General features: G+C 43.4%; 1 protein-coding gene across 13 annotated transcripts in view; it reads right to left on the bottom strand.

Moving 5' to 3' along the window:
* Positions 1–22,744, bottom strand: part of PTPRT (protein tyrosine phosphatase receptor type T) — a 1,056,329-nt gene that overhangs the window by 766,019 nt on the left and 267,566 nt on the right. For all 13 annotated transcript variants that reach the window (XM_027070121.2, XM_027070126.2, XM_053199941.1 and 10 more), the window contains exon 2: positions 18,230–18,355. In XM_027070121.2, the coding sequence (XP_026925922.1) occupies positions 18,230–18,355 (126 nt within the window). The remainder of the gene's footprint in view (positions 1–18,229; positions 18,356–22,744) is intronic.

The following is a 22,744-nucleotide window of genomic DNA, read 5'->3' as shown; positions in this document are numbered from 1 at the left end:
TTAAAATCAGGATTATAAAGCTGACTGCTTAAAATGGTAAAATCAGATAACAATTACATTCAGCATAGGTGTTAAATGCAGTTTCTCTCCTAATTGTGGCCACTACCCAGGGGGAAAAAAAAAAAAGGAGACTTATTTTTCGAAGGTTGAAACTACACTCAGGGTGGCTCTCTGGCCACACTGCATCTACTCCGGCCTCCCACACCTGGCCTGCCTCACTCCCACGTGGACTCCAGACTGTCCCTGCTCTTGAATCATGAGGTCCCTGTCTGCAGTAATGGAAAAAAATTCTGCAGAAATGACACATGGAACTTATGTGATGTTAGAAAGAACTGTGGGGGTATTACTTAATCAGGGCCCTTCATTAAGTGGGCAAGGACACTGGGGCCCAGAGAGGCTAAGCAACATGTTCATTGCCACACAGTGGATCAGCAACATGCAGGCCGAAAACCCAGGCTTCCCAAGGCCCCTGGGCACAGTGCTCTGGACCACAAGACTGTGATTCGGCCACCTCTGATTTTGTTTCTTTTCCAAGTAGCTTAACGTTTCAGTGGTCTCCTAACTCAGTTAACATTATCTGAGGGCACAGTGGGGGCCAAGGCCAGTCCTAAGGACTGAGGACACATAACTAGCTATGAATGGGTAAGTTGATTCCTGTTCCTACATATATTTGATTGAGGATGATGGGTATTAAATGCATGATCACATATAGCCACTCCTACCGATGCATGACTCGGGACAAGGAAATTCTGAGACCTAGTTTGTAGTCCCCAAGGCAAAGAACATGGGAGGGATGCAGAAAACAGAAAAGTAAACCAAGGAGAGTTGGGGGCTACAGGAAGGGAAGGCATAGCACCAAGAAGGCATGTCCCAGGGTCCCCAGCCTCTATGGGGAAGGGAGACACAGGACAGGTGCTCCTGGTGAAATGCAGACTTGCTCCTCACCCATCCCTCTGAATGTGCTCCTCCAGCTCCTTGTGAGGCCCAATCCTCTGGCCATGCCTCAAAGCACAGGGATTTCCTGTTCCGCCCTCTGCCCTCTGCTCTTCTTGCTCTCCTGGGGATTCCCAGTTAGTGGCTACCAAGTCAGCCCCAGGTCAAATTGCTAGTCGCCAGCATTCCAACTCCGATCAGCTGATTTCCAAGTTCACACTCCCACTTATTTGTTCCATGTAAGAAGAGCACACAGTCACTAAGGATGCGCCCTACTCAAAAGCATGCCTGGGTACTCGGCATTCCTGCCACCCTGCTAAGCTCTTTCACACATCACTGCAGCTGCAAGCCTAGAAACTCCTTTTCCTTCTACCTGGGATAAAAACATGGGACATAAAATCTATCATCTTAACCATTTTTAAGGGTACAGTTCAGCAGTGTTAAGTGCATCTGCACCATTGTGCGACAGACCTCCAGAACTCGGTCTTGCAAAACTCAAACTATATCCATTCAACCACAACTGCCCATTGCCCTTCCCCCCAGCAACTACTGTTCTACTTTGTTTCTAGGAATTTGACTATTTTAGACACCTCCTATAAATAAAATCATAAAGTACTTCTCTTTTGTGACTGGCTTATTCACTTAGCATAGTGTCCTCAAGTTTCATTCCTATTATAGCCTATGACAGGATTTCCTTAAGGCTCAATAATATTCCACTGTATGTATAGAACAAATTTTCTTTATTCCATTCATCGGTTGATGGACATTTAATTGTTTCCACTCTGCACTATTTTGAATAAATGCTGCAAAAGACATGGATGTACAAATATATCTCAGAGATCCTGCTTTTGGTAGAATTGCTGGATCATACAGTAATTCTATTTTTACTTTTTTGAGGAAACTTCATACTGTTTTCCTTAGGAACTGTATCATTTCACATCCCTTCCAACAATTCACAAGCGTTCTTATTTCTTGGAATCCTCCCCAATGTTTGCCGATGTTTGTTATTTTGTTATTATCGTTTTTATTACTGCCATCCTAATGAATATGAGGTCACCCTTGTTGAAAGTCATTTAACCATCCATGTGAGGGTTTCCAAAGGTTTAGGCCTCTAATACCCTGTGTTAAATACCTTCCTGATTGAAATACATAGGGTGGTTTTTGTGTTCTTTCTTAAACCCCAACTGATAGACTCATTGTGCTTGTATGTTTTAGCAGCTCTCATTTATAAGGTTTTTGTACCTTTTTAGCCAGAAGTCTTATTTTAACTTTAGAAACTCTCAGGACTCTTAAAGAACACTGGAGACTTTTGCTTATTTGTAGCTTTTATAATTACTTCACTAATGACAAGTAATGCTTTGAGAATTCTGAGAAAATACAACCTGGCTTTCTTGATGATGAACATACTTGGGAAAGGAAACATTTTTTTTTAAGTAGGCTCCACACCTACTGTGGGGCTGGAACTCACAACCCTGAGATCAAGAGTTACAGGCCCTACCAACTGAGCCAGCCAGGTGCTCCGGGAAAGGAAGCATTTTTTTTAAATGTTTGTTTCTTTTGAGAGAGAGAGAGAGTGCAAGCATGTGCACACAAGTGGGAGAGGGTCAGAGAGACAGGGAGAGAGAGAGAATCCCAAGCGGGCTCCACACTATCAGCACAGAGCCTGACATGGGGCTCAATCCCACGAACCATGAGATCATGACCTGAGCCAAAACCAGGAGTTGGACACTCAACTGAATAAGCCACCCAGGTGCCCTAGGAAGTATTTTTTTTAATTATTTTATATCCAAGTTAGTTAGCATATAGTGCAATAAGATTTCAGGAGTAGAATCCAGTAATTCATCCCCAATGTATAACACCCAGTGCTCATCTTAACAAGTGTCATCCTCAATGCCCCTTGCCCATTTAGTCCATCCCCCCCACCCACAACCCCTCTAGCAACCCTCAGTTTGTTCTCTTTGTTTAAAAGGGTCTCTTATGTTTTGTCCCCTCCCTGTTTTTATATTATTTTTGCTTATGTTATAATGTTATATAACATGTATAATTATATACAATTTGTCTTATATATTTAATGATATATAATACACATACATGTTACCTGTTTTAGATCTTAAATTCCACATGAGTGAAGTCACATGATATGTCCTTCTCTAATTTCGCTTAGCATAATATCCTAAGAAGCATTTTTAAAAGACATTGGCAGATTCTAGGAAAGTTTAAAAACCAGTTTGCTAAAGCAACTGTGACTTTTCCAAAGCTGAAGTCGCATTGCGTCAGCATAGAGCACAGGGGCAAAACTGTATGGACTAAGGAAGGAGGGCAGGAAGTCTTTTTTAGAAAAAAGGGAAATTTCTCTAAGTGACCCAATGTCTCACTGATCAACAATTCTGGGAAAATAAAATCTGAAGATGTACACATGATCCTAAGGGATAGGGAAAATCATTGCAGCTCTGAGAACAAAGGAAGTTTGACAGGGAGGTTTATCTTCCTGTGCCCATCTGCACACACTCATGAAGACAAATTCCTCTATCAAGGTGATTCCTTGCAGCTGCCATGACAGACAGACAGATGAGGAGATAAGACCAAAAGATTTTTCAGACACTTTACTTTACAAATGTGGCACCTAATTCCTTCATTTAAAAATGTACCCTTTTCCTCTTGAGTCACAAGTTACAAATCAAAGACCACTAGAGTTGGAAGAAATTGACTCCTGATTTTACATAAAGTAAGACCCAGAAAGGGAAGATGCTTGGCCTGAGTTAACAGAGCATGTTAATGGCAGAGTTAGGACTAAATTCCAGGAATCCCTTTCAGACTTATTTCATGGAAAAGGATGCAAGGAAGTACAGAGAAAAGTAGCTGACCGGCCCAGATTAGTGGCAGAGCTGGAACAGGCACTGAGGACCGTCTCCTTGCCCACCAAGTAAGAAGGACCAGACTAACTGACTGGCCTGGTAGAAGAGACAGCGCCTACCCCAGCCCCACCATGTTCCCATGGCCCCCAAAGAAGCGCAAAGAAACTACAGGAAAAGCAGCACTGGAAGGGCCCGAGGGATGTTCCAGCCTACTCCTCGCTAGGGAAACAGGCTCAAACAGTCAAATGAGCACAGCAAGCCAGGAACAATAGTCCCGTGTCAGTGTGTTCAAAGGCGGCCAGCCTGGGAGACATCAGTTAAGTCACTGAACTGGGCTACTTTGGTTCAAATTCCCTCTCTACCACTTACTATCTCTGCAACTAAAGGCAAGTTACTGAATCCCTTTGTGCCTCAATTTTCCCATCTGTAAAATAGGGAGGACAATGGTACCTACACTACATAGGGCTGTTGTGAACCATAAAGGAGAAAACATTTCAAGTGCCTCGCACACTGTAAGTGCTCAATAAATGCTAATTATTATGAAAGACAGGCATTCCTATTGGTACAAATGACACAATAAAAATTTCCATTGACTGACGAATGGATAAAAAAAGATTTGGTATATATACATACACCATGGAATATTACTCAGTGATCAACAAGACTGAAATCTTGGGGCAGCCTGAATGACTTAGTCAGTTGAGTATCCGACTCTGAATTTCAGCTCAGGTCATAATCTTGTGGGTTTGAGCCCCACATCGGGCTCCACACTGAAAGCACAGAGCCTGTTTGGGATTCTCTCTCTTCCCCTCTCTCTGCCTTTCCCCTGCTTTCTTTCTCTCTTTCTCTCTCTCTCTCTAAACAAATAAACATAAAAACAAAGAATGAAATATTGCCATTTGTAGCAACATGAATGGAACTAGAGCATATTATGATAAGTGAAGTAAGTCAGAGAAAGATAAATATATTATTTCACTCACATGTGGAATTTAAGAAACAAAACAGGTGAACATAGGGGAATGGAAGGAAAAATAAGATAAAAGGAGGCAAACCATAAGAGACTCAAATACACAGAACTGAGGGTTCCTGGCTGGGAGTTGGGTGGGAGGATGGGCTAAATGAGTGACAGGCATTAAGGAGGGTACTTTTTAGGATGAGCACTGGATGTTATACATGATAAATCACTAAATTCTACTCCTGAAATAAAAAATAACTAAAAATCTGATAATCTAGGACAGTGATGGGTAATAGAAATATAATGTGAGCCACACAGGTTAAATTTTCTAGTAGCCACATTTATAAAGTTAAGAAAAAGGATGGGCTTGGGGCGCCTGGGTGGCTCAGTCGGTTAAGCGGCCGACTTCGGCTCAGGTCACGATCTCACATTCCGTGAGTTCGAGCCCCGCGTCGGGCTCTGTGCTGACCGCTCAGAGCCTGGAGCCTGTTTCAGATTCTGTGTCTCCCTCTCTCTCTGACCCTCCCCCATTCATGCTCTGTCTCTCTCTGTCTCAAAAATAAATAAACGTTAAAAAAAAAATTAAAAAAAGAAAAAAGAAAAAGGGTGGGCTTAAATTAATTTTAATAATTTTACCTAACCCAGTAGATCTATAATATAATCATTTCAACAGGTAACCAATATAAAAATTAATGGATGCCATATATTTTTTTCATGCATGGTAAGTCTTCAAAATCTCTCGTGAATTTTACATGTGCAGAACTAGCCACATTTTAAGTGCTCAATAGCCACAAGTGACTAGTGACCTCCACACTGGATACACATAGGACATTCCCAAATGGGACCACAATGGGCTCTTGGGGTTTTTCAAATTACTGAACCCTATTTTATGGAATCACAAAAAAGCCACCTCAATTTTCATTAAATTTAATAAACTCTATTTGTACTAAACTATCATTTTCTTATCAAATCTCTTACACTATGTAATTACACCTCAAATTACTATGGTTTTCAAAGCATTAAAAAAAAAAAAACCTGTTTCCTCATTAAGTAAAAGACAATCCATGTATTCAAAAACAAGGTGTTCACTTTGAGGCGCCCAAGCCCCTGCAACAGCAGCCAGGTCAGATGAATGATCCATGGAAACATCACCCTCTACACTGGGATGGCATCACTAGGATCATGAAGATTCTTGGCAGTATCTTCCTCTCAGGCTGTCCCTGGAGTAACCGAAGTAGAAACAGAAGACTAAGGAGTCATAACGGAAGTCATCTCTGATGTCCAGTTAGAGATCTCCTGAGGCATGACTGCTTCTATTCAATGTTCCCTTATGACAGATTATTCAGAACAATTCACAAGCTTATTATATTTGCATTCAGCTGGCTACAGGATGGTTAACCCTCAGTGCCTAGAAATAGGGTATTTCCCAGGGAGAAGACCCCACAAAAAGTTTTGAGGCTAGTTAATACATAAAATATTCAGCACGCACATGAATTAGTTAAATGTCTGCCTATGATGCCTAAGATATGATTTAATGACATATACATACTTGAAATCATGTTTCATAAGATATCACATTATGTTAAAAATAGACGGTCCACAGCACAGACTCTTAGAGCCAGAGTGCCTGGGTTCAAACCTCAGCTCCTCCATTTGCTACTAATTTTGGGGTGAGGTACTTAACACTCAGGGGCTCAACTTCCTCATGTGTAAAATACAGGTAATTAATAGTACCCAGTTCATATCAGTATTAAATGATTTAAAATCATGTAAAGCCCCTAGAACACTGTCCAGTAAGTGGCACACACGTGTTAAGTTACAAAATAGTGGTTTATTGTCCATTCCCACATATTACAGAAGCTTTCATTTGAACTTGGCCTCTGTGCCATTGTCATCTGGGTCTGTCATTAGAGCAAGCACTTCTTCAGTTCACTGACACCTATCTACATCACCTTTGCATCCAATTACAGCATTTGGATTCATTGCTTTTTAATAGTCTAGAAAATACAGTTTATTAAGGTATTTTGTTTATAAATGTAGAATATTTTTTAAAAATTCCTTATTGAAGTATAATCAACATCCCATGTTACTGTTTACTAGTTTCAGGTGTACAATGTAAGTATTCAGCAATTCTATGTTTCTCAGTGTTCATTATGGTAAGTGTATTCTTAATCCCCTTTATTTCCTCCATCACCCCGTCCACTTGCACAGCTGCCCCTGCTGGCAACTGCTAGTTTGTTGTCTGTGTATTTAAGAATCTGTTTTTTTCTTTTTTTTTATGTCTTAAATTCCACATATGAGTAAAGTCATATGGTATTTTTCTTTCTCTTATTCACTTAGCATAATACCCTGGAGTTCCATCCATGTTGTTGCAAATGGCAAAATTTCATTTTTTTATGGCTGAACAATATTCCATTCTGTGTGTGTGCAGACATTTTCTTTAACAATTCACGTACTGATGGACACGAGTTGCTTCCATATCTTGGCTATTGCAAATAATGCTACAATAAAGAGGTACATGTATCTTTTTGAATTAGCACTTTTGTTATCTTTGGGTAAATACTCAGAATTATTGGATCACATGATAATTCTGTTTTTAACTTTCTGAGGCACCTCCACACTGTTTTCCACAGGGGCTATGCCAATTTGAATTCCCACCAACAGTGCCCAAAGTTTCCCTTTTCTCCACATCCTTGCCAACACACTATTTCTTGTGTTTTTTATTTCAGCCACTCGAATAGATATAAAGTGATATCTCACTGTGGCTTGAATTTGCATTTCCCAGATGATTAGTGATTTGGGGCATTTTTTTTCATGTGTCTATTGGCCATCTGTTTGTCTTCTTTGGAAAAATAAAGTCTATTCATATCCTCTGCCCATTTTTTTATTTGAATTACCAGGCTTTTTAGTGTTGAGATGTTTAAGTTCCTTATATATTTTGGCTATTAACCCCTTATCAGATAATGTCACTTGCAAATATCTCCTCCCATTCAATAGGTTGCCTTTATGTTTTGTTGATTTTTGAACTGAGGTATTTATCACAGAAAATAAACATCAAGGCAAGCATCCATGTGGATATTCGAACAGGCCTGTTTTCCCATTTATGTAACATGTGTATTTTGATCACCAAAAAGATCCTCTGTTGCTTTTTACAAGCCATCCTTATCACTTGTCATTATCCAGTCATATCCTCCAGAATAATATAAAACCTGTCTTCAATTTTATTGCCTTTTCCCCCCTAACCATTCTGTTATCACTGTAAACATCCCAAACCAGCACTGATTGGGGTCACTGCAGGCTAATGTAGTTTCCCTAATTAATTTTGTGGTTCAAAGGACATAAGAGACCATCCCACAATATAAAATGCCCTGTAAGAACTTTTTCAAGAGCTGTTTGGAGACAAAGACCCTGCCTTTTATTGGGGCATATGGGGTACATTTGGGTTTTTATCTTTTCTTCTCCCACTGCCATTTCTTGGGTGTTAAATAAAGCACGGAGCATCCATCTAGTGAAAGATGGTGCCAGCCCTGGAAGGTGAACACTAGATCTGAATGGGTGATGTGAAAGGAGGGCAATGGCAGCTGTTGGGAACCATGACCCGATTCATCATCTGCATTCTTAGGAGGCACAAAAGTGAGGTGGTCGAGAGTACAGACTTCGGCACAAACTTCCTGCAGGCAAATCCTGGCTCTACCACCTGCTAACTATGGCCTTGGGCAAGTCACAGAAGCTTTTTTGTGCCACCAGCTCCCTAATCTGTAAAACGCAGATCATGATATCTGTATCAGAGGGCTGTGAGCAGATTAAGTTCATACATTTAAAGTGCTCAGGATAGTACCCACCACACAATGAGCACTACCTAAATACTGCTTCCCTACTATTATTGCCACTATTACCACATACATATATTCTCTCTTCCCTCCCACCCCCTTCCTCCTTTTCTTCCTCCTCCCTCTTTCTCAATATCCATCCATCTGTTAATCATGACATCGGAGGGAAGTGAGATGGTCCTGGAGAGAGTTACCTTATATGTACAGACTCAGCATCTCTTTAAAAATGAATATATAATATGTTATCATTAAAGAGGGAAGAAAAACTTATTGATTCAATACTGGCTAAATGGGAACTTAAGAGCTTATAGCTTTAAGCCAATCAATAATAATATCAGGAGTGATTAAGGATGGTTAAAGGCCCATACTTCCCAATCATTTTAATGTAAGCACTACATTAAAGAAACAGTTGGTCAGTTTTCGGATACATCACATTTTTCCAATGGGGAGGGTCTTACATAGGTCACAAGCAGATCCACACACACGTGCCAGGCCCCAGAGCGAAGTGAGGGGGAATCTGCAGGGCCCCTTTATTTGTCCCAAGGGTCAATTATAGAGCAAAAGAGCCTTGACAAGGCAGGACCTGGGAGCAATGGTCCAGCCAGACTGAGCCTCATCAGGCTGAGAGGAGGCAGGCCAGGTAGGAAAGCCGCAGGAGCACTAGGTACCATAAAAATGCCAAATAAAGCAGCAGCTCTCCAGGGTTCTCCTCAAAACTCCCTGATGTCAACTTGCTCCTGACTTTCCAAATGCTTATAACCTTAATGATAATTTAGTCTTCATACATGGATCGCCTTCCCTGTTCCAAGCCCAATGCAGGGCAGAGGGAAGGGAGCAATGATCAGCAGCCTATGCCCTTAAGGAGCTCACAGCCATAGTGAGAAATCCAAGACAAGATATAATAAACTCAACCACAGGAGCACAAAGAAGAGGCAATCCTACACAGGGAGAGTCAGGGAGGTCCTCCTGGAGGAGGCTAATCTGTTCAGGGTTTTGACGTTAAGACAAAGGGGGATAGGAGATGCCTTCTAGCCAAAGACAAGACTGTGGAACCTGCAAGGTTTGGGGTTAGAAACAAGAAAAATCAACTATGACAATCCTTCTCAAGCTCAGAAATGTTCTGCATGAATACTGGGAGGCTCATCATGAACAGAAAGCTAGAGAATAGCCTTGAAAAATGAACAGAAATTTAGGCAGTTCTGGGGAGCCAAGGCGGCAGCAATTCAGCAACCTCATTTAGTAGCATCTCTTGTGGCCCAGATAACACCCCTATCACGGGACCCCCCTGTACAGGCCTCTGGCCCACCCTCCCTCCAATGGGCTGCATCCAGGCCCCATGTCCAGCTACACCCAAGCCATGAGGGAGAGTATATTTCTGGCACCTTCACCTCTGGACAAGTTGCACGGTCCACCAAGATTCCACACAGTGGGAGATTCCCAAATTCAGGAAGAATTAGAGGCTAGAGTCCCTAAACTCAAGCCTAACAGCCTCTCTCACATGACTATATAGAAAGAGAAGCCAAGAAGGCCAAAATGGAGGCTCAGGCTGGAAACAGATGCTGGGATCGTATCATGAGAAAGTTCAATTACTAACAAGAGTAATTCATTTGGCAAACATTTACTGCCCCTGCCTACAAGGAGAACAGAAGCTAGCTCAAAAACAGACTACGAAGAGGCTTGCTATTCGTCAAATCAGCACTGGAGAGACCAATCTGCTTTTTACAGCTGATATCCGCCTGGACTAGTGCTCGGACTGCTCTCTAGTTGATTATTATCTTGAACAGAATTCCTGCTAATCCTCAGAAGGTCTCCAACTAGTACACTATGAGCTGTAAGGTGCTACACTCAGGGGGCCATCACCAGCCAATTCTTGACTTGTGTTTAGGGCTGCAGAGTCCACAAAGAATCTTCCTACATCAATTTGTGGGCAAATATCCAGGACTCCATGTTTGACATGTGGACATTCTGCCAGATCTCAAAAATAATGTACAACTACTCTACGTTTGACACAGAAGGGAGTACAGAAATATATATATAGATTATACACATATATGAAAATATATATACACATATATATACATATATATATGATATATATATATACATATATATATGTATATATATATACATATATATATGTATATATATATATGAAAGCAAATGTAAGAACGTCTATTGGAGAGGAGCAAAGATAGATGTATAAGAACACTCACTGCAATGTGATTCAGGAGTGAGTAACTGGAAACAACTTAAATATCCAACAACAGGGTGGTTAAATCATGGAACAATCATTGTAATGGAAAACTATGAAGCTTTTTAGAAAGTGTGCTTTTTGAGGGAGGGGAGGGTGGGTGATGGGTATTGAAGAGGGCATCTTTTGGGATGAGCACTGGATGTTGTATGGAAACCAATTTGACAATAAATTTCATATATTGAAAAAAAAGTGTGCTTTTTGAGGAATATTTAATGACATAGGAAAATACTTAAAAATAGCATTATATAGAAAAATATGTATTTATGTAAGTTTGTGTGAGCATATGACTTTAATTTTGTTTCTTAAAGCTACCTCTACCATGCATAGTCTTTACCACAAATGTGCATTTTTGCAATCATAAAGCATGACTTTAAATATAAATAACATTAACAGATGCTTTGTTGATGACAGTGCCATGTATACAACACAGATTTCTCTACCCTGGATTTGAAGACTGGCTCCTCTTTCATATTTAACTTGCATGAGGTTGGACAAATCACTTTCTCTCTCTGGGGCTTGATTTTCTCAAAACAAGAGGAGATAAGATCTCTGAATTCATGGGATGGTGGCACATTAGATGAAATGCATAGTGGGTCACCTGGGTGACTCAGTCCATTAAGCACCCAACTCTTGTTTTCAGCTCAGGTCATGATCTCATGATTTGTGAGTGGAGCCCCACCCCTGCTCATGTGCACACACACACTTTCTCTCCCTCTCTCTCTCTCTCTCAAAAATGAATAAACACTAGGGACACCTGAGTGGCTTAGTCAGTTAAGCATATGGCATCAGCTTAGGTCATGATCTCACAGTTCAAGCCCCTCATCCAGCTCTGTGCTGACAGCTCAGAGCCTGGAGCCTGCTTCATATTCTGTCTCCCTCTCTCTCTCTCTGTCCCTCCCCCATTCACACTCTGTCTCTGTCTCTCAAAAATAAACAAACATTACAAAAGAATTTTTTTACATAAACACTTAAAAAATAGAAATACACAGGAAAATGTTTAATCCAGTTCTTGGTTAGAGTGAACACAGAAATGTCAGTTCTCTTAAAAGAAAGCAAAGGTTCCTATACTTAAAGCACTCTGGTGTTAGTTCTAACGTAGGAAAGGTGATGGGGTCAGGATACAGATATGTGAATGACCCAGTCATAGTGTCCCAGGGCTGCTGTAACAAATTACCACAAATTGGGTGGCTTAAGACAACAGAAACAGAACCTTTCAGAGTACAAGTCTGAAATCAAGTTGCTGACAGGGATATATTCTCTCTGAAGGCTCTAGGGAAGGAGGCTTCCGGTATCTGCCAGTAATCCTTGGCACTCTGTGGCCTATAGATGCATTGCTCCAATCTGTGTCTGTGTTCCCGTGGCCACTTCCTTGTCTATGTATCTCTCTTCCTCCACCAATCCTACTGTGTGGCGGCCTGCTATGACAGTGACAGAAAGGAAAAGTAGCACCACAATATTGAGATTGTGTCTGCTTCCATGGCAAGCCAACTGGTTGAAAGATACCCATGTGTGTGTTTTCCATGGATTTTTTCCTAACATGTGCCCCTTCCAATCAGGTAACTAACTAGGGTCTTTGTATCTGCTCTAGAAATCGGTGCAGGACACAGAGAAGAGGCTGCTTGAAGTGAAAGGTTCCTTTATTCTTCTAGTTGTTGTAAAGCTTAAAATTTTACTCAAGAGATTATGACTTCAAATAAGGGCTGTGACAAGAAGGGTGTGCCTTTGGGGTGTAGAAAGTGAGGAGAGATAGTCTTCCACAGTGGGAAAAGGAAGGGAGGGTTTGCTGGTCCCATACAGCTCAGTGGTGCTAGCCCCAGAAGGGATGCTGGGTGATGCACCTGGGCTGGCTGGACTCCAAACAAGGGATCCAAGCCTGGGAAGAAGCATCAGTATTACTAGACCCAAAGGGACCACAGGAATGTGACAGTGGGCTTCTAAGAAGAAACTACAATAGCCTGGCCTGTTTAAGTCCCCATGACATCTGTAACCCCTCTACAAGGGGGTACCCCCCAAAATGACAAAAATTTATGTCTAACTCCCTGAAGGTTGGGGTCCGATTTAAGTTCATGCAAATGCAGCATTTCCTATGCACCTGGGTTTTCAGCCTACAAGTCAACCTTACTTTGTTCCAACACTTAAAATAGCAGCTTACAAACATCAAAAAGAAATGAGGGGCATCTGGGTGGCTCAGTCGGTTAAGCCTCCAACTTCAGCTCAGGTCATGATCTCATGGTTCCTGGGTTTGAGCCCCGTGTCAGGCTTTGTGCTGACAGCTCAGAGCCTGGAGCCTGCTTCAGATTCTGTGTCTCCCTCTCTCTCTGCTCCTCCCCCACTCACACTCTGTCTCTCCCAAAAGTGAATAAATGTTAAAAAAATTTTTTTAATCAAGAAAGAAATTAAAGGACATCTCCCAAGCCCCACTGCCTCTGGCTTCAGCCCTTTGAAAAGGACACTCAGAGACTTCAGTCCCCTTCAGTCCCCAAGACACTTATGCCAAGGCTGGGAAAGGCACAGCTAGAAACCAAAGGAAACTGCATAAAGTTCTACGGACCAGATCGAGGCTTGGAAAGAGGGTCTGTGGGTGTAGTATCCCCATTCCTCTGTGACAGCCCCAACAAAGATGAGGTCAGAGGTCTGAAGCCTGGAATGCCAGCCCAAGGGCTTTTCCCATGGAAAAGGATGAGGACAAGCCGTGAAAGCAATGGTGTGGAGTGATGAATTGACAGAGCTGGGCTAGAGGAGGTGTGCAAGCCCGCAAGGCAGTAAGTACCCTGGGTATTGAAAAGCCTCTCTGGGTCTCTCAGGGACCCACGCAGACCACCTACTGAGTCAAGCACCTGGGTAAAGAAGCATCTGGGTCAGGAGAACTTGAAGGAGGAGACATGGTTCTAAGAAAAACTTAGACTTACAGCTCCAGAGATTGTTAAGAACCAGAAACGAGTTGGGCATCTGGTGGCTCAGTCGGTCAAGCGTCTGATTTTGGCTCAGGTCATGATCTCACAGCTCGTGAGTTCAAGCTCCACATCGGGCTCTGCAGGGACAGTGCAGAGCCTGCTTAGAGTTTTGACTCCCTCTCTCTCTGCCCTTCCCCTGCTCACTTGCTCTCTCAAAAATAAATAAATAAACATTTAAAAAAAAAAGAAAGAAAAAAACTAGAAAAGAGCACAGAGGAACCAGTACTGATTAAGTTCTACCATGTGCAAACACTTCACACTCATTCAGCCATCATTCCATTTAACTCACACTGGTTCCCATGCTAAAGATGAGGAAAGAGAGGCAGAGGGATTAAGGGCCCAAAGTCACTGAGCTATGGCATAGGATTGGAATGAGTTGGCCTGGAAACATGTTTACATTAAGAACTCTGAAAGCCAAGAACAGGATCCCATGGGAACAGCAAGGAGGGAATCTTTCTTTACATAGACTGGTAAGGGGCAATGTCCGTGAGAAGCAGTCATCTGAGCTGACACCTGAAGAAACTGGCCACACAAACAGTGGAGAAAACCATTCCAGTGAGCAGGAACAGCATGTGCAAATGTCTGGAGCCAGCCAACAACCTGACAGCCTTTCTGTCTCCAAGGCACTGAAAGGAGCCAGTGTGCCTGGAGCATTTTGAGAAGAAAAGGAGCTTGGAGAAGACACAAGATCATGCAGAACGTTGCAGGCTGTAGCAAAGAGTTCAAATTTCTTCCCATGTGCCAGGAGAAGCCAGCAGAGGGACTAAGTGCCAAAATGACACAGTGTCACTTACAGTCCAGCACAGAGCTTGTCACACAGAAGGGGATCAGTCAAAGGGTGTGGAACATCTGAATAAACAGACTCAAACTAGACTTCCAAAGGATGCAAAGTGCTGGTTTTACAGAAGGAAAAGTAAGATTTCAGTTTTGGCCCATGAGAAGAACAAACAATTTTGCCTAATCCAAATTCACTTTCATGCCTCTCTGCCTAAGAAGCACACGGAGCCACTGAAATCCACAGGCGCATCATGACAGAATAATTTCAGTGATCATTATCAAATGCCTCTATTTAGAAAAGCTCAGAGGATTGTATTAGCACAATCCGGTATTTATGAAATGACACTCTCCCGTAATGAGGGACTGAAAAATTAAGATTAGAAGAGTTATTCCTCTGGGAAGAGAGACTGGCACGGTGGGCAAAGGAGCCATGCCACACAGTTTCTTGGAAACTTGGGTTTCCTGATCTGTAAAATGGAAGGATTACAGGAAAGGTTAAAAATCCGTGGTCAGTTTAAATAGAGGGCCCAAAGGGATTTAAAGATGTTGACCATTTCTTTATTTAAAAAACACTGGATAGTAAAGTCAGAGAAAGACAAATAATCATGATTTCAGTTATATATGGGATCTAAAAAACAAATGAACAGATAAAAGGCAGAATCAGACCCATAACTACAGAGAACAAATTAGTGGTTGGTTGCCAGAGGGAAGGCGAAGACAGGGACGGGACCAACGGTGAAGGAGAGTGGGAGATACAGGCTTCCAGTTATGGAATGAACAGGTCATGAGAAGGTACAGCATGGGGAACAGAGTCAATAGCATTGTATGGCGACATATGGTAGCTACACTTGTACTTAGCACAGCATAACAGACTTGTTGAATCACCTGGAGTACACCTGAAACTAATATAACATCATATGTCAACTCTGCTTTAATTTAAAAAAAGAAGGGCGCCTGGGTGGCTCAGTCGGTTAGGCATCCGACTTCAGCTCAGGTCATGATCTTGCAGTTCGTGGGTTCGAGCCCCGCATCGGGCTCTGGGCTGACAGCTCAGAGCCTGGAGCCTGCTTCGGATTCTGTGACTCCCTCTCTCTGCCCCTCCCTAACTCGCACTCTGTCTCTCTCTCAAAAACAAAGATTTTAAAAAAAAAGAAAAGAAAGCAAACAAAAATTTTAAATAATAAATAAATAAAATACACTTAGCGCAGACTATTTGGCCATCCATCCATGCATTTATCCAATAAAATGTTATTTAGTACATACTACATATGATGCACTGTATTAAGCACTGAGATAAAGCTATCAACAAGATTGTCATGGTCCCTACACATGTGGAACTCCTCATCTGAGGGTATAACATACACCAAACAAACAACATCCAATGTGACATGCATCATTGAGAAAAAGCACAGGATGCAATGGGAAACATTTACAGAGATAACTGACCCAGGCTGAAGTATCTAGAAGTGCCACCCTAAGGAAGTGATGTTTAAGCTGAGCTACAAAGGGGAGGCACAAGACAGTAAGGTGGAGGAAAAGGTTCCATAGAGAGTAGTACATGGGGAGAGGAGCAAAGATGAATCAAGAGTTCAGTTTTAGCCATGTTGACTTTGGAGAGTCTATAAGGCTCTGCAGGGCTAGATGTTTTTGGATACAAACACATACACATACTAGAAGATCCAGATACATTTGGCCAACGTCAAAGATGGTCAGGCAAAACAGAGGAGATGTGGTGTATTTCCGCAAAGTACTCTGGACTCTAATAGAATGAGTGATTCTATCATCTAAACCAAGGCACCTTTGAGAATTAAGTCAGCAATGTTAAAAACTATGATGGGGCAACCCACATACAGGCTGTCCCACGGTCACCTCACTAATGGGCATGTGTAGTTGCTGGAGACTCTGCTCACGCAAAGTAAGATCCTACTAGATCTGCAAAGTTCAATTTTGTACCACAGGACAGATTTATTACACCAGGGGCGGGTATCTACACTCATGAAAAACTTACATAACCATTTATGCCTTTAATTGGAAGTATACAGAACCATCCAGCAGCCTCGTGCTTTACAGCCAAACTCCAAGTCCATGAGGCCAAAGAGGCCACATCCTTACCTGGACAGGTCTGAGTGTCTTCTCTGTCTATAGCTTAGTGCATCCTGTTAAATTCTTCTCCCCAGAGGAAGCCAAAAAGACATGGCAGCCAGGAAGTGGGTGGTCTAGAGTTCATATGAGATGTCTGATGGCAACCAAAGGCACAGAAGTGGTGAAGGCCATCTGTAGTGTGATGGTTAACCGTGTGTGTCAACTTGACTGGGCTACAAGATGCCCAAATAGCTGCTAAAACATCATTTCTAGGTGTGTCTATAAGGCTATTTCCAGAATAGACAAGCATGTGAGTTGGTGAATGGAATAAAGCAGATAGCACTCACCAAGGAGGGGAGGAGAGGCATCGTCCACTCCCTTGTGGGCCCAAATAAAAAAAAGGGAAAGGAAGGGTAAATTCACTCTCTCTACCTGAGCTACAGGCATCCACTTTTTCCTGCCCTCAGACATTGGTGTTCCCGGTTCTTGGGATTTCGAACTCAGATCAGGGTTTATATCATTAGCCCTGTATCCTAGGGCCCTCAGACTTGGACCAAATTACACACTGGTTTTCCTGGTTCTCCAACCTGCAGACAGATGATGGGACTTCTCGGCCTCCATACAGTGTGAGCCAATTCCCATACTAAACTCCTCTTAAATGTATCTCTATAAATCCTATTGATTTTGTTTCTCTGGAGAACCTAATACACATGGAAGCAGTATAGAACAAGCCTGAGATCTCCAGTATTTAATGGCCAGAGCGAGGAAGAGTGCCACAAGATGTGTGGACAAAGAACAAGATAGTATGTGGGTCAGACTACCCTTAGATGGGGAGGAACCATTAAATATGATGTTACCTCTCCAACACCCAAACCAGCCGTCTTTACCGCTGTACCTGGGATCACATATCCAAAGAGGTGATCCTCATGTTCCCAGAGTTGTAACTCTTCCTGGCATATGTCCCCAGGTAAACGTTTTCAAGATTCAAGTCACCCAGGCATAGCCCACCCTAAGTGTGTTTTTCCTGAGTATTCTCCTCCAGGTGTACCTCCACTAGAATATACCAGATGTCACTCTCATAGGCCTGCCTCAAGCAGCCATCTATCAAGAAAGCACATTAGCCCTTTAGCCCTGCTGGTTAATGACAAGCTGGGCATTCAGGATGTCAGGACATTAACTATGAGTAATATTCTGACTGCGCAAGTTTCCCTCGAGATATACAAGTTATGTATCTATGTGTCCTGGAAGAAAAGGAAAGACCTCATTCTTCACAAGTTCTTTCCTCTCCACCCCAAATCCAACTGCTCTTAGGTTCCCAAGCAAAACCCAGGGATGCTCTACTTATAGCTAAAGCTTAGAATCTTAAAGCTAAAAGAAATCCCAAAGGTTCCTGAATCCAGGGGACGTGTGATTCTTACCACATACCTTAAGAACGCACTCAGCCTTGTTTTGATTACCCCTGGAGATGAGAAACTTACTCAAAGGACATTGTCTACTGCCCTCTCCACTCAACCCATACATTTGTCCCCGTAAGTCATCCTAGAAGTTAGTGACCCTCATCCCAGCCTCCAACACAGTGGGTCACGTACCTGTGGGCACCGCGGGGTCCAGCATTGGTTTCTCCCATGTGTTAATCTGCTCCCAGGTAAACCCATTGGTCCCCAGGGCCACGCTATAACCACAGTTGCTGTAGTGTTCATCAAAGGAACAGCCACCTGCAGACAAAAAAGATACAGGTAAATACCTCCTGGTGTCTGAGCTTGGCTCCTTACCCCTGTCTCATCAGCTCCTCATTTACAACTTTGAATATTAAACTTGGAAGAAGATTAAAAAAAAAAAAGGCAAGCAAATTGGATTTTTATATTTGCTCTGGTTCTCTCAGAAAGGTGCTGGCATCTGCCGGCCCCTCCTATTTAAAAAAGTTAATAAGGCTAGTTACATTGATTTCAATCTTCCTTCCCGAGAAAGTAAACAGTAACATCTCATTCTGAGTAGGAAAAAACGAATGCCAGGGCATGCCTCTGTGACTGCTTCCTACAACAGGGACAGACACTGGAGGCAGCAGAGAGAGCACCAGCTCCAGAGTCCGGCCAGACCAGCTGCACACAGCTCCACCTTGCGAACCTGGGCCAGCCCTGGCCAGCTGCTTCCCCATCTGCGGCTCAGTTTCCCCACCTGTGGCACAGAGGGGAGGAGCCACTGGACTGAAACACCATGAGGACTAAATGAGGTAACACATGAAAAGTAACTGGCACGGAATAAATTCTCCACATCTATCTCCTTCCCTATAAAAGCAGTTTGTGAAAAATCATGTTTCATGGCATAAAAATCAAATTTGTGAAGAATCAGACAATCGTAGTTGGTGCTCATAGTGTTTAAAGCCATCTACCATTTTACAGTAAGTTCTAACAATTCAACTCTGCAAGGATTTACTGAGCATACACCATGAGCGGTAGGTCCCCTCCAGGGGACGTGAACAAAGATGTGGGCTACAGAACCAGGGCTCCAAGGAGGAAATTCTGGTCTGGATCAACAGGAGCCATGACATCCCAAAGGAGGACTGATCAGGGCTTTGGAGTACCCAGCACATCTGCGGACCAGGAGCAGGAGGGGGGGGGGCATCCAGGTGAGCCGGCAGGACACAGAGGTGGCACAGGAAAGAGTTCTACAGCAGCCTCCTGATGGTCTCCCAAACCCCCTTTCACACCCGGCCAGCTCTGCAACTGCCCCCCCCCCCATTCTCCTTGATGCTCAGGTGTCATCACATCACCATCTGCCTCCCTTACACACCCTCCTCCCCCATCACACATGCAAACATGGTTCCAATCCATGTACAGAAGCCATCCGTTGCTGGCCCCAGCCCAGGTCTGCAGCCTTCCCTAATATTTCCCCATCATCCCCATCAGCTGCCAAGGACAAAAGCCCTTCTCTGCACCCCAGGCCTGGGATGTTCTCAGTGGGGTAGAAGTCCTGTTGACAGATCTTGTGTGAATGATAAATGATAACCCAGAAGCACTGACCCTTAGCACCCCAATTTGGAGTCTCAGCTGAACAAAGGAGGCCTGGACGTACTTTGGTAATACAGGCATTTGGGCTTGAGTCAAGAGTATTAAATAACTTTGCACTAAGAAGTAATAACAATTTGGGATGTCTAATGTGGATACCTCAATTACAAAGTAAAGGAGAAGAAGAAAGGGATTCAAGAAACAATGGAAAGCAGAAACCTACAAAAGGTGACAGCCAGTAAGAAATTTCCTGTGATGGAAACTGGCTGATGCCTTGGTAGGAACTAAATCTGATTCCATTCATTCATTCTTCAGTTCAACATGAACTGAGCCGTTAATGCAGGTCCAACAGAGTCCCAGGCCCTGGCCGTACAGCGGTTTACACGAGGGTCCTGTCACTCTTGCACAAGACAGAATGATGGTGAATAAGTAAATGAATAACCCACACGCATTTTAGCGTCGTGCCACAAAGGCTGCAGGTGAGGTGGGTGACAGACGACCAGGGGTTCAGGAAGCCTTCCCACATGTCCCGGAAATAGTTCCCTGTCCTGTGTTATAATGCTCCTCCACTACACCCAGCTCCTCAGGGAGAGCAGGCCACACATGGCAGCCATGTGCCACTCGTAGTTCAGGTAACTGAGGAAGGCCGATGACCAGTGCATACTGACAAGGGACAACAGGCAAGGACAGGAGGCCAGGAGATGAAAGGTTAGGAGAGGGCACTTCACTCTGGATACAGCGGAGAACTCAGCTGGCCTCTGAAAGGCAAGGAGGGAGGCAATCAACCAGCTTGCACTAGACAGTGAGCTTCAGGAAGGCTGGGAACAGCTCTGGCACATAGTAGGGGCTTAAGTATCTGTTGAGTGAATGAACCAATAATGCTAACACAGGATTCCTGACACAAAGCTCTGTTCCAGTAACAGTGAGCACAGAGTACCCCCACACTCAACCCGCTCTGCCAAGCCCCATACTTGCCCCTTCTACCTAGAAAGCTCCTTCCCCACATCGCGTGACAAATTCCAAGTGATCCTCCCGAATCGCTTTTTTTTAATTTTTTAAAAATGTTTATTTGAGAGAGAGAGGGACAAAGAGTCCCAAGCATCTTCTGCACTGTCAGCGCAGGAACCGTAGCAGGCTCGATCCTACAAACTGTGAGATCATCACCTGAGCCAAAATCAAGAGTCAGATGCTTCACCAACTGCACCATCCAGGCGCCCCCAAATCAGTTCTTCTATAAACTTCCCAAACTAGAACAGAGTGTGAATGCTCCAGACATGAGAACACAATACACTACATTTACAATTGTTTTTTACTTTGCGGGGGAGAGAGAAAGAGCAAGCGAGAGCACAAGCTGGGGAGGGGCAGAGAGGAGAGAGAGAGAGAGAGAGAGAGAGAGAATATGAATGAGCATGAGAATGAATATCCCAAGCAGGCTCTGCACCGCCAGCAAAGACCCCAACGTAGGGCTCGAACTCACACAACCGTGAGATCATGACCTGAGCCAAAACCCAGATACAGACTCTTATCTGACTGAGCCACCCAGGAGCCCCTATATTTACAATTTAAAAGCCGTGATGGCAGTGGTTCCATTGCTCTTAGGTAGGCCATCCCCCTTTTCTCCATCACCATGGCATCACCTGCCAGGAGCCCAGCCTGCAGGAGACAAATGAATCGGGTCAATGCCATAGACAACAGATCCTTAACCTGCTTGAATTGATAAGCAAGGGACACCTGCAGCATCTCAAGAGTCCACTGGAAACCTGATTTAGCATCCTAAATAGACATCAGCCTCCAGGATGAGACAAGGAAAGAGTGGCCAAGACCATGCTCTGGGCATAGCAAACTGTTTGGGTCTTCTCTCTTGTGCACACAAGAGCACTGTGTCTCCAGGCCACTTGCATCTGGGCAAGACCACATAGTAAGCCCTAGAGATGTGTAACAAAGGGATATCCACCATGTGCATGATTGGCCCATAAAAATGACCTCTTACAAGGAATCCCCCTCACCTATCCCTGCTGTGAAGAACTCCAAAACTATAGGTGAAAGCAGTGGCATCCAGGGGGAACGAGTCTAGATCCCTGAGACACTGGAAGAGAGCCAACCAGTCACATGACCAGTGATACCAGCATTCACTCTCCAAGAGCAAAATCCCAACTTGTCTTATGTTACTGGCATTGTAAGGGTTAACTAGGACCATAGCAGAACCTTTCGCATGCTCTCTCAAGCATTTGCTCCATGCCAGGCAACATACTAGACACTGACTGCTTATTTTTGCTCATTTGCTTTCACTTAATGCTTGCAACTTGGTGAGGCAGATTTTTATCCCTTACTGTAAGTACAAGGTAATTAACGCACGGAGGGGTTAAGCGACCTTCTCAGCTCACACAGAAGGGAATGTTAGAGCCAAGATTAATTCTGTGGTGACCTAACCACATAACCCATGCTCATTCTAATGGACCAGAGAGAGAATATATTCCCCCAAAACCAAGGACCAAGCCTTTCACTTCTAAGGTTATGAGAGAAGATCAGAAAAAGGGCTTCCAAGGTGGTTGGACCTCTCCCATTAGAATGCATTTCTTTGCTTACTCTAGAAACAAAGTTAAATAAGTGTGTTTTTTTTTGTTTTGGTTTTTTTTATGTATTCTGTGCACGGGCACAGAATCAACAAAGAATTCTTACACTCAGTTTGCAGAGTGCAGGGAAAGACAGCCTCACAAACGTACACCCAAGGTGCAAAAATGCAAAAAACACCTTCATGGAGAAGGGCTGAAGCAAGCTCAAAGACCCCATTCAAAGGAGGCTGCCTTAACCGGTCCAATATACCCTCTCCCAACTCGACCACTACCACTCACAAATCCACTGTGGCTTCATCAATGTGGAAGGAGCAAATACAGCATGTTAGGCATGATGGGGGAAAAATAAAACAGCTGAGGACAGGAAAGAAAGAAAAGCAGTTTCCAACATGCCTGCCTGCTGAAAGGGAGTTTGGTATTTGGCTCCGAGCTTCCAATGGCCACTAGAAAAAGGAAAATCTGTTCAGATACCGGACACTCAGTGTTCCTACAACAAAAGCCAATTGCACAGGAAAATTACACCCAT

This window comes from Acinonyx jubatus, chromosome A3 (genome assembly GCF_027475565.1).
Source record: "Acinonyx jubatus isolate Ajub_Pintada_27869175 chromosome A3, VMU_Ajub_asm_v1.0, whole genome shotgun sequence".
NCBI classification, from domain to species: Eukaryota; Metazoa; Chordata; class Mammalia; order Carnivora; family Felidae; genus Acinonyx; species Acinonyx jubatus.
The sequence above is the reverse complement of the archived record's forward strand: the minus strand, read 5'-3'. Positions and strand labels throughout refer to the sequence as shown.